Consider the following 16991-nt stretch of genomic DNA (forward strand, 5'->3'; position numbering starts at 1 on the left):
CTTACGTAGCGTATATCCTAAGAAAAGAACTACCCGAAGATCCAGTTGAAGAAAGGCGAGTTATCAGACGCTCCAAAGCCTTTACTGTGATCAAAGGAGAACTTTACAAGCGAAGTATTTCAGGAGTACTACAGAGATGTGTCACACCCGAAGAAGGAAGGCTTATTCTGAAGGATGTACATGAGGGGGTGTGCGGACATCATGCAAGCAGTCGAGCTATAGAAGCTAAGGTTTTCAGGGCAGGATTCTACTGGTTGACGGCAATAGAAGATGCAAAGGACGTAGTACGTACTTGCGACGCGTGTTAAAGATTTGCGGCAAAACCTCATTCTCCGGCAGCAGAACTGATGCCAATCCCGTTGTCTTGGCCTTTTGCTCAATGGGGCCTTGATATGGTGGGAAAACTACATAAGGCGTGGCCAGTAGGTTACGAGTATATGCTGGTGGTTGTCGACAAGTTTACCAAGTGGATTGAGGCAAAACCAATAAATTCGCCAGACGCAGCATCGGTGGTTAGCTTCATCAAAGGTATCGTCTTTCGGTTCGGTGTTCCCAATAGTATTGTCACGGACAACGGCAGCAATTTCACTTCCAAGGAGTTCAAGGCATACTGCACAGAGGTAGGCATCAAACTACACTTTGCGTCAGTAGCGCATCCGCAAACCAATGGTCAAGTCGAGAAAGCAAACGGTATCATCTGGAATTGTATCAAGAAACGATTGATAATGCCTCTGGAGAAAGCTCGACATACCTGGCCAGAAGAGTTTTCAAGTGTCTTATGGAGCATACGAACAACACCCAATACAGCAACATAGGAAACCCCATTTTTTCTGGTCCATGGAGCCGAGGCAGTTCTTCCGGTAGAAATAGAACACAATTCATCGAGATTGGCGGAATATGATAAAGAAACCTCAAGAAAGGCGCTAGAAGACGATGTCGATGCACTTGATGAAGCTAGAGATGAGGTTTTGTCGAGAGTCACCAAATACCAGCAAGACTTGAAAAATTACCACAGTCGATGTTTCCGGCCAAGGTATTTTCAAGTGGGAGATTTAGTTCTTCGGCTTTCCCAGGACAACCATGAAAAGTTCAAGTCACCATGGGTTGGATCGTACATCGTCACAGAAGTAATTGCGGGAGGAGCATACATGATAAAGGACAAGAAGACAGGAGTCCCAGAGAAGAATCCATGGAACGTGGCGCAACTTCGGCTTTTCTACGCGTAGAAGTCAACATAGAAACATACATGTAAACATACATTGTACTGAAAAGCCCGCGAGTTTTGAGACGCACTCTTTTCCTTTCAGGGCACCGAGTACGGCTGGAAGGTTTTTAATGAGGCGGGCTCGCGGTGCTACAATATAATAAAGATATTGGTGATATACATCTTTTTCTTCGACATGCTCGGGGGCTTGCAACCCGCAAAATCAATATATATACATAAATCTTCGCAATATACAGTATACAAGATATTTGCCTTGGTTCAAAACACCTCGCAAACCAATAAAGATAAAAACACTGGCTACCGAAAAAGCTCAGGGGCTAGAGGAAAGAAAAAACATATAAGTTGTTTTACAATATACATAGTGCTTACAATACACAGGTTTCCTTTGTCAAGAAAAAATTCAACAGAAGAAGCAGTCTTTCAGTCATGTCCTATCAGGTCGTCTATGTTCACTCTTTCATCGTCAGCAGTGGCACCCATGTGCTCAGCATAATTACCCTTCACGAAGGATTCAGCATCCAGTCGAAGTAAATCATCCATCATTTCCTTGGCTACAAGGGTTACAACATCGTTGATTTTGTTGATATTCCTCCCGCGTCTCTTCAGTTTGGCATGGCAAATTTCAACGATTTTGGTCATATCTAACTTCGGGTAGCAGATCTGCAACATGATCATTGCAAACCTAGCTCCAGCAGTTAATTGGGCCTTCACAAACTCGTGGATTCGAGGAGCATCTCTGAATTTATTCATCAAGTCAGGAAGGATCTTTGGCTGGGTGTTTCGAGGAAACATGGTGTTGTAAACGAAGGCCAGCGTCCTTGTGCAGAAATCAAGAAAATCACGGACTTGACCTGCGCGGTCTTGAAATGTGACGATTCGTCGGGTACGATCAGGCGTAGCCCAAAAGTTAGAGCCATGGTCCAGAGCAAGTTTGATAAGTATATTTGACCTGGCATCAACTCGTTGGTCTTCGGCAGCAGCATCCAGAAAAGAACCTACTCAACGGAAGTATCATAGTGAGAGATGAAAAACAAGTAAATAAAGTAGAGAAGTTCAAACTTATGAAGCATACCCGCCATATCCAGGCTAGCGTCAGTCATCAACTCAAGCATATAATCTTCTCGCGAAGTTGCTTGCGCAGCTTCAGTAACCGCAACCTCTTTTAAAGCTAAGGCTTCCTGGGCCTGTCGAAGAGCAATTTGCTCCCTCTCAGACGATTTTCGAGATTGTTCCATTATCACAAGTGCTTGTTTCTTCATCGACTGGAGTTGTTGTTGAAGTTCGTTCAAATCTTGTACTGGATCAGCATTCGAAGAATCTTCAACGAAATCATCAACGGAAGTTTTCCTCGAGTATGAGGAAGCGGGCAAAGCATCCGAGGAACGAGGTATCGCGGTATAGTTGTCAAAAACCAACTGGAGAGAAAAATTCAGACATCAGTCACTTTGCAAAATAGCATTCCATTAATCATTCGGATATTTACATGTTCGTTACGATAAATGGTTCCTATTGAACCAATGGCAAGTTGTCGCAAGACAGTGCTAAGGCGACAACATCAAAAGAAGCAGAAAAAGAAAAAAAACAAAGACATGATGGTCTAATTGACCTCCCGCTTGGCAAAACTGGAAGGAGTAGCTGGCTTGTATCCAAGGAAGGAGAGGATCTTCTTCGAATGCGGCTTGGCAGCCTTGATCCAAGTTTTCCACCTCTCCTTGCCGATCTTCTTCGTCTCGCCAGACTTTGCCCAGTCGAAGCTTTGTTGGCTCTCGGCAACCAAAGCTATGGTGCCTTCGACGCCAATCTTCAGGTTTTCCTACCGGAAAGCTAGCCCAAGATCTTCTACGGGAGTATAGCACTTCGCAAGCTCAGAGAAGGGCTCCGGCGCGCTTTTCTTCGAGAAGAAATAGGGAAAAAGGCGCGTGAAGGCAGTTCGCGCATCAGCAATACTGCGGCGCGCCAGGTCCCCGTGAATCTCAAGGAGAGAAAGGGCGTCGAGAAGACGCTCCCCTTCAGGCCTTTCAAGTTCAAAGTCTTAAACCATCTTTCCTGCTGAAACGAATTTTGGGTGATCAACAAATACAGGGAGAGCTAATCTTGGAAGGGATCCGAAGAAAGGGATTAGTTAACTTACTGAAAAAGTGCCGATTCTGTGACTCCAGGCGGCCAATGACATCTTCCTCGCGAGCAGAATGTTGAGATATATTCTCGCTCAAGGCAATTTCAGCTTGATGGAGTCTCTTCCGATGATCTCCAACAGAGGCAGCATCTTGTTCGGCCTTCTCGCGAGCTTTTTCACTCTTTTCAAGCTTGCTGGCGAAGTCATCGGCTCGTTTGTTAGCTTTGGCGAGAGCTTCTGGCGAAGGGAACATGGTAGAAGTGTTACGATACACAGAAAGATAGATCATTGCGTGAAAAATAAAGAAAATAAAAAGGCATGCCTTTCAAACCTTCGATAGTATCTCGGTACCCAATAAATTGAGTACCGAGGCTGATGAACTACTTCATAAGAGGCTGTCGGAGAACAAAAAAGAGAAAGTTCAAAAAACAAATAAAAACGGGAAAAACTCGACAGAATACAAAATAGTTGCAAGGGTACTTACGTCATCCAAAGAAGGCGTAGTTGAGCTCCCGACCAGGAGGCCTTGCTCTTTGCCAAGCTCAACCCTCGCTCTCTTCGGCGAGGGCGCTCGGGGGCTGGTAGCAGGAGTTGACATTTCCAAATTTTGTTGAGGGGCTGGTAGCTGCGCGGCGAGTGTCCGAAAGAACCGAAGTTTGCGACGTGCTCGTGGGAGAAGTCACATTGGCAATAGGCTCTTCTTCTTCTTCTTCTTCTTCTTCTTCTTCTTCTTCGTCACTGTCAACAAAAGATAGTACGAGAAAATACACAAGTAGTATGCAAAAAAGAAAAAGAAGGTAGGGTAGCTTACGAGCTAACGAGGGCCTCCTCGTAAGGATTGAAGGTTTCCTCCTCCTCCTCAGGAGCAGGTTCTTCGGCAGGTGATCCGCCGACTTTGGAGGTGCCGGAGTCTTCGACATCACCCCTCTTCCTCTTGCTCCGGGGGAAACATCGGAAGGGAGAGAATGCGCTGACTCGGAAGCCTCTGATTCAGTTTCTCTTTCAGAGGAACCCGCGGATTTATGAGATCCAGCGATTTCACTCTCAGGGCGAGAAGTACCCTGTGCATCGTCGGCAACGACGGCTCAATCATCGACCTCCCCACCTTCAGGTAAGGGAGGCAAAGAAGAGGTGACTTGATGGTTCTGCAAAAGGAAAAACAATAACAAGAGACAGTTGAGGACGGAAGCCAACAGCAAAATAACAAGATAGCAGTCGAAGTTTGAATCAAAGTCGAGAAAGCACGGTAAGCAATATGGGAATAAAAAAACTCGAGAGGCAGGTTACTTACTTGGGGGAGCGCATGGGTGCCACTTTATGGTTCCACGCGACATGAGCTTGGCACTGAATCCTTTTTGCTCAACGACTAAACACGCCGAACAAGCTTCTCCAAATCCTTCACAGAGAGATCTTTAGATAGGCGGTTGACATCTTTCTCGCCAGCATATAGCCACATAGGGTTTTTGCGAGCCTGTAGAGCTGCACCCTAATCCTAAGGAAATATGCGGTGATTTGGATACCCGACAATTCTTTGCCTCAGGTATTCTGCAGCTCATGGATACGCTTCATTAGCGCCTCTGTCGCCATTTTATCTTCTTCGGTGGCCTCTGCATCCCAGGATCGGCGGCGAAGGATTTTTGCACTACCGTCAAAGGGGGTGATGTTGTATTCCAGCGAGTCGGAGCACTCCTCGCGGACGTATAGCCATCTTCTGCGCCACCCTTGGACGGAGTCAGGGAATTTGACGTCGAAATACTCGACGTCAGGGCGGTCACAGATAACAACACCACCTATGTTGTAGGCAATGTTGTGGGAGCCGTTGTGGTGAAGGCAGAAAATGCATTTCCACAGGGCCCAATTCGGTTGGGTCCCGAGAAAGCACTCGCAGAGGGTAATAAAGATAGAAATATGGAGGATGGAATTGGGAGTCAGCTGGTACAGCTGCAACCCATACACAAAGAGTAATCCACGAAGAAAATCATGGATACGAGAGGAGAGACCGCGGATGAGGTGGTCAACGAAGCTAACCCGATATTGGATGGGAGGCGTCGGACAACTCTCCTTGCAGGGGAAGATCAGCGCCTCCTTCTTCATCAGCCCGAGTTTCTTCATCAGGTTCGCGTCTTGATTGGAGATCTTAGATCTCTCCCACTCAGAAACGCCCAGATCTTGCGCCGCCATGCTTGCTTCGGGGGTGCTCTGCCTTGTGAGTCTCGTCCGCGGTGGCATCAACAATGGCGTTGGAGATTGAGGATGTGGATGAGCGCAGGAGCTTTTGTGGTTGGAATGGAGGTTTTTGACAGAGAGGGGATATGAACGCAACGCATCGAAGGGGGTTTCTGAGAAATAAGAAGACTATTTATGCCACGCCAGTGAAACACCGCGCCGTTGGATGGTGAGAGAATTGGTTGGATGAATTACATGTGTGCCCATGGGTACAAAGGTATTTTTACTTGGAGGTAACTAAACAGGCGCCACAGTGCGCGTGCCAGAAAAAGCAGAGGACGTGTGTCCCCCACTTGCGTAATGTGTAAAAAATCGCAGACTTTCGGCCCCACGGGTCAGTGACAGGACAGGACTTGCGTTTTCCCGATACAGCCATCGTGGCCATCGTCAGCACTGATGTCACTTTAAGGAAAAACTTCGACTACGGTGTTTTAAAGATTGGCGGCAGAGGAGGAACATAAATAACTTTGAGAGCCTTTGATCAAATACAAGTTTTTGCTCAGGGGGCTACTTTTATAAGGAGTTTGATAAAGAGATGATTCAAAAAAGACAAGATAATTGAGCCTATAGCCAAGTATAAATACTCGACTGTAGCCTCGGGGGCTACTCCCATCGGGAGCGCTAGTCGCGCACCCGATAAAGATGACATTGCTGAAAAAAGATTAACAATATAGCGATAGAGCTACTAAAGAGGTGAGCCTACAACCAAGTACAAGTACTTGGTTGTAGCCTCGGGGGCTACTCCCATCGGGAACGCTGGTCGCGTACCCGATGAAATTGATAAATTTATGAGGAGCATATTTCGAGTTACGATATAACTCTTCATATACTCCCATCGAGAGGACAAGATAAACAATACAAGTCATCCGTTGACTCAGATCAGCCAAAAAAGACACTCGACAATATATTCTCAGAGCGCCTCAGTCGCGATTTATTCTCTGAATGCCGCAGAACTTTGCGAAGGTAAGACCCCGGGATCCTGTGCGGCGTGGCACCGCCTCTGAATGCGAGTTGCTACTTTTTCCGTATCAACTGACGCGAAGAAAAATCCTAACGGACGCGTTAGGTACCCGATAAAACATAACTGGAATTCGGCATCTGGTAAGACCTTAAGCGGCACATGTCGAATTACGCCAGTATCCCGAGATCATGTCCAGGGACGTGATCTTGAAGTAGGTTTTTGCGGGATTGCCACAAGAGCAGTTAACTGGTACCTGATCCGTCAGATGAACCAGCCCCAATTACCGTTATCCCTGTAGAATATACGATCGATTTATGAGAGTTATTTGTTGACTCGAAGAAATCATATGATAATTGTAAAGATGGAGATTTTCCTTGATTCTTCGATTCAAGCAAAATCTCCGGGGCTACTGACATAGGCATCCCCAATGGGCCTGCCGGAGGTGGTACCCGGGGTTTACTGAAGGCCCACGACCCGAAGTTTATGAAGCCTGGAAGCCCAATTAAGAAATAGTTTGGAAATATAGTTGTATTAGGAATACTCGACTTGTAATTATTACGGGACGAACTCAGAGAGTCTCCCGGACGTTGTAAACTTGTACATCACGAAACCCTCGGCTCCGCCTCCTATATAAGGGGGAGTCGAGGGACAAAGAGGGGATCGATTTCATTGTCAACACAACCCTAGTTTTCTAGCAGTCGAGTACTTTTTCAGCTGAACTCTCGAGATCTACTTGCCCTCTACTTCCAACTAAACCCTAGTCTACAATCCGTAGGCATTGACAAGTCGATACCTTGTCACCTGAAGACAAGAATCAGGGCATCTTGCATCGGCACATGATGGGTAGATTCCAGAGATCCCTTTCCAACCTCGAGCTCAAGGAAGTCTACCTGAATGGACGAAGATTCACGTGGTCGAATGAACGGGCGCAGCCAACGTTGGAGAAGTTGGAGAGGGTGTTTTCGACTGTGGATTGGGAAGATCTCTTCCCCGACGTCTTTCTGTCAGCCATGTCTAGTAGTCCGTCAGATCACTGCCTGCTGGTTTTGAGCTTAGCCCCCGAACTTCATCGAGGCCATAGATTCCAGTTTCAATCTGTCTGGCCGAAGATGGATGGCTTCCTAGACGTGGTCCAGGAAGTGTGGACTGCTCAGGCTCCGGATCCCAACCCCTTCAAGGTTGTGGATAACAAGCTTCGGGCCACTGCCAAGCGGCTGTCGAGCTGGAGCGCGAAGTTCATTGGAAACATCAAGACGCGGATTATGCTGGCTTCGGAACTGATCCTTCGCTTCGATGTTGCTATGGAATCCCATTAGCTGTCACCTGATGAAATAGCTCTTCGTCGCTTGCTCAAGAAGAAACTACTCGGCCTGGCTTCCCGGGAAAGGACAATTGTGAGGTAGCGTTCCCGTATCCTCTGGCTTTGTGAGGGAGACGCCTGCACCCGTTTTTTCCATCTACATGCGAGCCATAGGAGGTGGAAGAATTTCATTGGTCACCTGATCGTGGATGGCGTGCGAGTTACAGAGCATGTGGACAAGGCTGGGGCAGTGGATTCCTTCTTCGACAGCCTGAATGGATCGGCGACGGACAGAAGTTTCTCCCTTGACTTGGAGTACCTCGGACTCCTGACCTTGGACCTCCAGCATATTGATGGTGTATTCACTGAGGAGGAGGTGTGGACACCTCTCAAAAGCATGCCCAGGGACAAATTCCCTGGTCCGGATGGCTTCTCTGCTCACTTCTTCACGGCATGTTGGGACATCATAAAGGGGGATATTATGACAGCTTTCAACTCTATGTCCCGCATGGACTGTCGTGGATTTGGGGCGGTCAATGGAGCACTCATCACTCTAATCCCTAAGAAAGAGGGAGCTGAGAAGGTCTAGGACTTCAGGCCCATCAGCCTTTTACATGGCTTCGCTAAGCTGGTAGCCAAGGTGTTGGCTAACCGGTTAGCTCCTGTCTTGCCTCAGATGGTTGGTATGCATCAGAGTGCATTCGTGCGTGGAAGGTGTCTTCATGATAATTTCATAATGGTCCAAGGAACAGCTCGCAAGCTTCATAGAAACTCGACTTCTGTGGTGGTGCTGAAGCTGGACATAACAAAGGCCTTTGACACGGTGGAGTGGCCCTTTCTTATTGAGATCCTGAGGAGGCTTGGGTTCGGGGAGAGGATCCTAACCTGCATTTGCGCTCTTTTATCCACGGCATCGACTCGTGTGCTTCTCAATGGTTTCCCTGGCTCTAGGATTGCCAATAGGCGTGGATTAAGACAGGGAGATCCGCCATCTCCATAGCTCTTCATTATGATTATGGAGATCCTTCACCTGATGATCAAGAAGGCCTCGGTTGTGGGTCTGCTCGCCCCACTAGTTGCATCCGGACTGCGCCACCGCACCTCCATCTATGCTAATGACGTGGTTACTTTCCTGTGTCCCCTGGTGCTTGATCTCAAGGACTTTGGAGATGCCTCGGGTCTTGCCACCAACATGGATAATTACTCGACAAATCTCATTAGATGTTCCGATGCCGATGAGGAGGCCTTTGTCCGTGAGCTCCGTTGCCCGGTGGTTCCCTTTCCTCTTCGTTACCTCAGGCTTCCCCTGACACTGAGGAAACCGACAGCAACACAGCTTCAGTACTTAGTGGATAAGGTGGCCAACAAACTGCCAGGCTGGAGGGCCTCCCTTCTGAATAGGGGTGGACGCCTGGAGCTCGTCCAAGCGACACTCTTGGTGGTCCCCATTTTCTCTATGATGTCTCTTGATATCCCAGCAAAGACGCTTACGACCATTGAAAATATTATAAGAGGTTTCCTGTGGAAGGGTCGAAAGGACGTTAAAGGTGGCAACTGCTTAGCGGCGTGGGACAAAGTATGTGCCCCAAAAGGGTGGGGAGCTTGGCATCCCCAATCTCTGGTACATGAACATCGCCTTGAGGGCTAGATGGTTGTGGCTTCAACGAGTCGATGACTCGAAGCCGTGGAAGGAGCTAAACATTCAGGTCCCGCAAGTGATGAGACAGCTCTTCGAGGGTGCTACTTTCTCGATGCTAGGTGACGGGGCGTCCACCTTCTTCTGGAAAAAGGCTACCCAAAGGTCGGCTAACGGACATAGCACCAAACCTGCTGAAGGCGGTACCAAAGCGCTTGATGCGAATGCGCAAAGTGCGAGAAGGCCTGGCCGTCGCTTGGTTGGATGATGTCCCACCTGATCTTGATGCACCAGCGATCCGGGAGCTCTTCTATGTGGCAGACAGGTTGGAGGATGTAGCCCTACTCGAGGGTGTAGAAGATAGCTTCAGATGGGACTGGGAGAAAGACTTTGCCTACTCTGCGCGATCGGGCTACCGCGCGATGTTTGGAGCTATGGTGGATATGCTAGGGGCTCTTCAGATTTGGCGCTCGAGGGGCCCACCAAACTGCTTCCTTTGGCTAGCTGTCAGGAACAAATGTTGGACTGCAGACAAGCTGAGCAGGCGTGGCCTTCCGCATCCGCCCGCATGCCTTTTCTGCGATTAGAGCGAGGAGACTTTAGACCACCTGGTCATGGGATGTGTGTTGTCTCGAGAGGTTTTGGCGGCTTGTCTGTGTTGGTGGGGTCAGCTGCACTGGATGCCGCAGGTACATACAGGCTTCGTTGGTTGGCTGCAGGATAAGCGTGGAGGGCTGGGGGAGACCGCGATCTCTGGACAGGTGTGACCCTCGTTTGTTCGTGTCTCTGGCGACACCGAAATGACATTGTGTTTGAAAGGGTCGCACCTTCCAAGTCCGTGGTGCTTTCATCGATTGCCAATGAGGCGGAGCTGTGGAGAGTGGCCGGGATCTTTAGAGGATCCCTCGCGTCAGTAGATAAGTGGAGGTGCCGCGAGTAGTCCGGCAATGTGCTACCTCCTAGGGGTAGGGGGAGTTGCGCGGGCGCTCTTCCCCGAGCGTGTTGTACTTCAGGCCTTCTGGCCTTTCTTATTTGACTGCGATACATCTTTCCATGATGTATCCTTAAAAAAGGAGGATGGGGAGAGAGAGAGAGAGAGAGAGATAAAGCAGAGTGTAAGAGCATCTCCAGTCGCGTCCCTCAAAAAACGTCCAGCACGACGATATGGAGCACATTTGGAGACGGCGCCGGACAAAAAGAGACTAAAAATCTATACAAAAAAAGGCCCTTAACAGCCGTGTCCCTCAAACAGCATCCGGATGCATGCATTTTAATAAAGGGGACCACCCATGTGGAAAAAGTAGGTGAGAGAAAGTGTAGGAAAAGAGAATGGCATGTGGGGACTAAGGGTTGCATGCATGCATGTGGACGTTGTTTTTCTGTCCGGCGTCTCCGGTAGAGACTATGCACAGAGTCTCTACCGGAGATGTCAAACACAAAATAAGTCGTTGTTTAGCTTTGGGGAACGCGACTAGACAGTTTTTTTTCTCCGTTTCTTGTCCACGGTTCCCCAAACATCATTTGTGATCATTTAGGGGACGCGACTAGATAGTTTTTTTCTCCATTTCTTATCCACGGTCACTTGGGGAACGCAACTAGAGATACTCTAAGTACCAAGGAACGAACTTTGGAAAATATTTCAAAAGGAAGGCACTCTGATCACCAGTCAACCGACAAACGCATCATCAAGGTCAATCTCATTACACCAAATTGGCACCACCATGGAGAGGTTTTAAATATCATCTTTGAGGAGCCACAAAAACCGCCACATCATCCGGGTAGAGAGGTACAAAGGATGGTGCCCCTCCCTCTAAACTTGCGAAGGAGCTCTTGTTGGGTCGCAAGCTCAAGGATTTGTTGTAGAGAATCAATGGCAAGCAAAAAAAAAAAAAAAAAAAGGAGGGGCGCGTAGCTATCCCATTGAGGACTCTTGAAGAGAAAAGCAAGCAAGTAGCGATTCTCAAAAACAGTTTTTGTAAGCACACAATTACATCGCAGCAACCACTGATTCTTTGAACAAGCACCTGAGATTCTTTTCACAAACAGCTATGACATTACAAAGGAATACATGCATTAGAGCATCTTCACCGGCGCCCCCGATAGCGACTATGATAGCAATTTAGGGACCAGGAGCGAAAATGACTCGAACCGGTGCGTCCCAAACGGCACCGACGTTTTTTCGAGCCCAATAGAAGCGCCGGCAACCCGTGCCGGCCCCTTCGCCAAGGGCACGAATCGGGCGCGCCGGCGCCTCGCGAGGCTGAAATTTTTGGGCGTGGGAGCCGCCTGTCAGCCACACGCCGAGGAAATATACATCTTCTCCCCCAAAACCCTGTCCCCTCCGCCGCTCATTTCTCCCGCCAGCCGCTCCATCTCCCATCCAGCCTCCAACTCGAAAAACCCCCGCCGCCGCGCCATGACACCGAAGAGAAAGCCAGCAAAGCTGCCGATGAAGGCGCCGCTGAAGACGCGCACCGTCGCGCCGAAGGAGAAGCCGGCGACCATGTCGCAGGAGGCTTGGGAGAAGGAGATTGGCAGCCGTGGACGCCTCCCTCGAGAAGATGATCAACTCATTCTCGGTTGAGAACAAGGAAGCGTCGAATAGGGCTGCCGTCGTGTGGAAGGCAATCATCGACAAGCAAGACATGAAGATCGCGTTGGAGAGTGAGAAGGTGGAGGCGGCGAAGCTGGCAGCCCACGCCGCTGCCATGAAGGCCACCAACGAAGCGACGCAACTAGCGTTGGCCAAAATGCCTCAAGAATCGAAGATCTTGATGGCCGACATGGACAAGATGAACCCGTTGGCGCGGGCGTGGCACGAGATGTACCGCGAGCGCATCGGCCAAGAGGTGATGGCGGCGCGAGCTGCGTTGGCGTCTCCCCCGGCACCGTCCGCGTTCATATCTACCCCGGCACCGTCCGCGTTTATGTCTACCCCGACACCGTCCGCGTTCATGTCTACCCCGGCACCGATCGTGGATCCTGTTCCAGCGACGGAGTTGCTACCGGCCGCCGATGAGGAAGTCGTCGAGGTTGAGCCGTCAGTGACCTCCATCATGTGATCATCTGGCTTGGAAGCCTTTTTTTTTTTTGCACCGGAGACGGCGATCTGCTGGCCGTGTGTTGGTCCAAACCTCTTATTCCAAAACCTATTCGAATTTGGTGGGTGTGTTGGCCTAAACTTCATATTCGTAAATTCTATGCTTGTATTTCAGTTTTTAAATTCAAATTTTCTATTGGTTTTTGGGGCGCCGGTATAGGAGCAGCTCCCCCAAATAGAGGATGCTACGCCAGCGTCCCAAACGAGGTGTCGGTGCCCCTACCGGCGCCTATTTGGGTGCTACCGGTGGAGATGCTCTTAAATCATAGAGAAATATGTGGACAGAATGGAGATCCATCCCATGCGTGCAGAGCTTGACAGATGCATATGGCGGCTTCGAGCGCTCTGGGGGTAGATGTTATTTGTCAAGCGTCAGTACTTACTGCTCAATCACAGGGACAAGACGCAAGAACGCACAAGTCATGTTACAAGCAAACTTATGAAAACATCACTCGTCAGAGATTACGTTCTTATAACAGTTTAACTAGTGCACAACGCGACAGCATTAATAACTAGTGTAAAGGTTCTGCTTGATGGCGTTATTTGGTCAAAAGGAAGTGAAGGGGTGTCATCTTTCACTTCAGGAGCCATATATAGACGACCAGAACTGCCGCATTTCTTCGGTTTCAACAAGAGGTTTTCTGACCAGAAAGGGGCCAGGCTGTGGGCCCTTGAACTTTTCAAAAACGCTTGCATCCTCATAGGCCTACAGACGAGGAAAGAATTAATCAATCAAGTAGCATGCATAAGGGTACATTTACAGCACGAGGTGTGCCACACCCTTACCGTGAGCTTGGCTCTTAACCTAGCCTCCTCAGCGCGATGCAGCTGTAGATGGCATGCAGTTAGCAACGAACATGGAACATAAATGTTAAACACTACATCGATAGGAAATAAACCATCATACATACTTCGTCCTCATCTACAGGGTATTCCATGGGAGGCAATCCAGGTCCTTTGAAAAAAACTGTGTCCCTCATGTGACCACCCGTGTATGCAGAAGCATCCTTGGGGTGCTTCATATGCTCACCACTTCCATTATTTTGACAACCATGGCACATACCTTGCAATAGAAACAAAACAGAATAAGAAGCACAGATGCATAATAGTAATAACTATTAATTGAAGTAATAAAACAGGTATGCATGAACCAATATGAGATGCTACAATTGCAGAGCCAGAAAACACATCTACAAAACTGTTTGACACATAGGTTCATGTTAGAGCGATACACAAACTAGAATAAAATTAATTTCAAGGCAAGAGCATGTACAAACCATTATCAGAAGGTTCAAGCATTCGTAAACAGCTGGGAGCCAATTCCTCAAGTTCTCCTTTTGTAGATATGACTTCGGCAAAAAATAGATTGGTGGTGATGCCATGGTCTCCTTTAGCCCTTGTAGTGAAATTGATATGATTGTACCACTTAAACACATCACCCTCAAAAATTGCTTCGATGCACACAACTTCTTTGACTTGATGTGCACGATCCTAAATTAACAAAGCATGGATCCGATCAATAAGTAATATTGTGAGATGGATGAGTAAGACAGTACAACATAGTGTTAGCACGACAGAGTGTGGGGGCAGATAGGAGGTACAGAGAGCAAACCTCCGTAAGACTGTGCTTCTCATTATACCCATCCATCAAAGCATGAGCCAACTGGTACGTCCAATTCCGGGTTAAATCCACTTGTTGAGATTTTGAAGGCGTCTTCCTAGTGCCATCAGGCCAGTAAAGAGTCCACTTTACACTCCTCTCCGCATAAGAAAGCCCATCCATGAACCTAGTTTAGATCAGAGCGTTTCATATGATTAGCAGATTTTAATTTCTCAAAGGTGGAATAAAATCTGGTACAAAGCACTCAGTAAATGTTATCAGGCTGACAGAGGATTGGGGTCAATTCTGTCGAAGGTTTGTAGATTAGGAATCAAAACAGCTCGCAAGTTATTACCTCTTAACATATAGCTAATGGGCTGTAGTTGACAAAAATGGAATAAAACGTGTACATGTCCATAAGGTGTCACTTCTCAATGCATAGTAAAAAGAAGGAAAAAGGTACTCCCTCCGTTCCAAATTACTTGCCTGTGTATCTAGACGCGTTTCAATGTGTAGAACTGTAGATACATGCAAATCTAGACATTACTTAGTGTGTAGATACATTCATTTTCAGATACCCAAAACTCAGTCTGTTCTTAATGTTGTTTTCACCAGTTAACTGAACTTGCTGGTCTCGCCTTGGCATTATTTAGTACGTGGAAGAAACTGAGCTGTGCATGTTCATGGCAGAGAGATAACCCCATATATAGAATGGTACCATAGCATCAATATGTATACTTTGTTATTTTCAGCTATGCTTACCACTATGCACTATTTCAACAACTCAACCGTCCACCTAAGTTTAAGTGGACCAAAACAAGAATTTTGAAATTCATGCGGACTTGAATATATATACTTGTTATTTTCAGCTACTTTACCACCATGCTTACTGTTTCAAAAACTCAACTATTCATCTAGGTTCAAGTGAACCAAAACAAGGACTCGTGGGATGTATTTTTGCCTGTAAACTTGACAGCCTTTTCTAGTAAAACCTTAGTGGCATTGATTTTCTTGATTACTGCTGAAAATACTGGGATCATTTTTTTTCTTTGTGTGGCGTACATGATAGAAAAGCATGTTGGCTATGTAGAATGTCTGCTAGGAGTAATCAAATGCAAGTATGCACAAAAGAAGAAATCAAGAGCGCAAGTGGAGAGCTTTACATTGTTGGGTCCTGGCGCCGACGAAGAAAGGTATCAATAGCCTCTCGAGCATCCTGTAGGGTCTTGAATGGCCCACCCACGTCAGGATATGTGTGTAAATAGCCCCCACCATCAGTCCTGATGTAAAATGAAATACCCCAGTCATTGCAATTCACAGCCAAAATGGGCGGTGTCAACTCCGATGTTGTAGCTTCGAGAGGCTCCTCCAAGAGAGAGAGATCCATTTTTCCAGATGCAGAACCAGCCACATGCTTCTTCTCCGCCTCACGCCTAAAGGAATATACAGGCTCGATGAGTAGAACAATAATCTTAAGAGATTCGAAGAAAAAAATGAGCATGCAACATATAGCGACATTGATAATTTCTTTGTGGATACTAGTTAATAGATGCCAGAAATCTGACTAAAATGCAGACCCGACAAGTCAATCCCAACCGCAAACAACTCGAGCCTTGCCCTTTTCGACTTGACCAAAAATAAATAAATAAATAAATGAACCTAACGACAAATTGAGAGGTAGTAGTCTTACGGGTACGGCAGAGGGGCGTCCATGGTTAACGTAGAAGCAGTTGGTAAATCAAGTTTTGTCAACCTCCTGAAGGGGAACAAGCAGGCACAGATGAATAAAAGAAGAATTTTTAACCTTATGTTTACAGATGGGAAAAAACAATATACCATTTCCAACTTGACAGAGACCATGAAAGAAAAGGGAAAAAAAAAATCTAACTTGCGGCATGAATCCGACTAAAACAAAGGCCAATCCCACTGAAATACACCCCGATCTATACGAGCCTCCCAGCAATCAATCCCCATCGGTAAGCAATTCGATCCACGCCCTTCCTACTAGATTAGATGAGAAAACAGAAAGCGAATTATAAAGCGAGAGGGGGAGATGGCGGTGGTCCTACTCCATTTTCATCAGCAAATCGCGGCGGCGGGACTCCTCCCTCTTCTTCTTGTCGCGGGCCACCATTATTAGGGTTTGGTGATTCCTTCGGAGGCCAAGAAACGAAAATGGTAGGGAGGGGATTCCTTCAGAGGATCAAGCGGTCGCGGTCGCGGTCTAGTATATTATATTGTGCTCCCAGCCCTGCGGGATCCAAATCGTTGGGCAGGAAATGAACGGTGCACGATTTGTTCGCCGAAACATTCACATACCCTTGATTTTAGACCAAATTAACCCGCGCTCCTAATGCATTCGCACATATGTAGTGCGGGGTATGTGCGGGAGATGGAATCTGACCAAGGTTGGTGTGCGGGTTGATTATACTCCCCCGTTCCTTTCTATAGTGTCTATAGATTTTTCGCATATGTTTCAGAATATAAGGTTGTAGCTTGGCTTTTTTTCAATTACCCCCTCCACCGGTCAACTCCCACACGACATGCATTAAAAAAATCCATACAAAATAGGAAACAATTAATTGAGATTTTAAGGCAAGACCCAATGATTGCTTAGATTTAGGAAGCAATGTTTTTTCTTTCCTTAATTAAACATGGTTGCACATATATGCTGAGTCAACTAGAGAGATTTGTGGGATTTGTTACGGTAAGTTAGGAAGTTATCGATTCCCTAATTTTACTCCGATCTCAAATCATTCAGCCAGGGGGTCTTGTGTAAAAAATACTCTTACGCTAATTTCCGTGCCAAAAAACTATAGGCACTATA

At 47.3% G+C, this 16991-nt stretch overlaps 1 protein-coding gene across 1 annotated transcript; it reads right to left on the reverse strand.

Annotated features, from left to right (window-relative positions):
* Positions 1-12972: 12972 nt before the first annotated feature.
* On the reverse strand, positions 12973-16352 carry LOC124674153. The gene is made up of 8 exons (XM_047210189.1): positions 16234-16352; positions 15855-15920; positions 15328-15597; positions 14177-14351; positions 13842-14055; positions 13476-13627; positions 13351-13392; positions 12973-13270 (listed from the first exon to the last, which is right to left on the reverse strand). Exons 1-8 carry the CDS (start codon positions 16296-16298, stop codon positions 13145-13147), a joined length of 1110 nt encoding a protein of 369 aa, XP_047066145.1. The 5' UTR covers positions 16299-16352; the 3' UTR covers positions 12973-13144.
* Between the last annotated feature and the right edge of the window lie 639 nt (positions 16353-16991).

The sequence above is a fragment of the Lolium rigidum genome, chromosome 7, assembly GCF_022539505.1.
Source record: "Lolium rigidum isolate FL_2022 chromosome 7, APGP_CSIRO_Lrig_0.1, whole genome shotgun sequence".
Lineage (NCBI taxonomy): Eukaryota > Viridiplantae > Streptophyta > Magnoliopsida > Poales > Poaceae > Lolium > Lolium rigidum.

Coding starts and splice junctions, on each gene's coding strand:
- LOC124674153 (XM_047210189.1), bottom strand. CDS start 16,298: ATGGTGGCCCGCGACAAGAAGAAGAGGGAGGAGTCCCGCCGCCGCGAT. Junction 15,598..15,854: donor GACGCCCCTCTGCCGTACCC/GTAAGACTACTA, acceptor ATATTCCTTTAG/GCGTGAGGCGGAGAAGAAGC. Junction 14,352..15,327: donor CGGCGCCAGGACCCAACAAT/GTAAAGCTCTCC, acceptor GATCTAAACTAG/GTTCATGGATGGGCTTTCTT.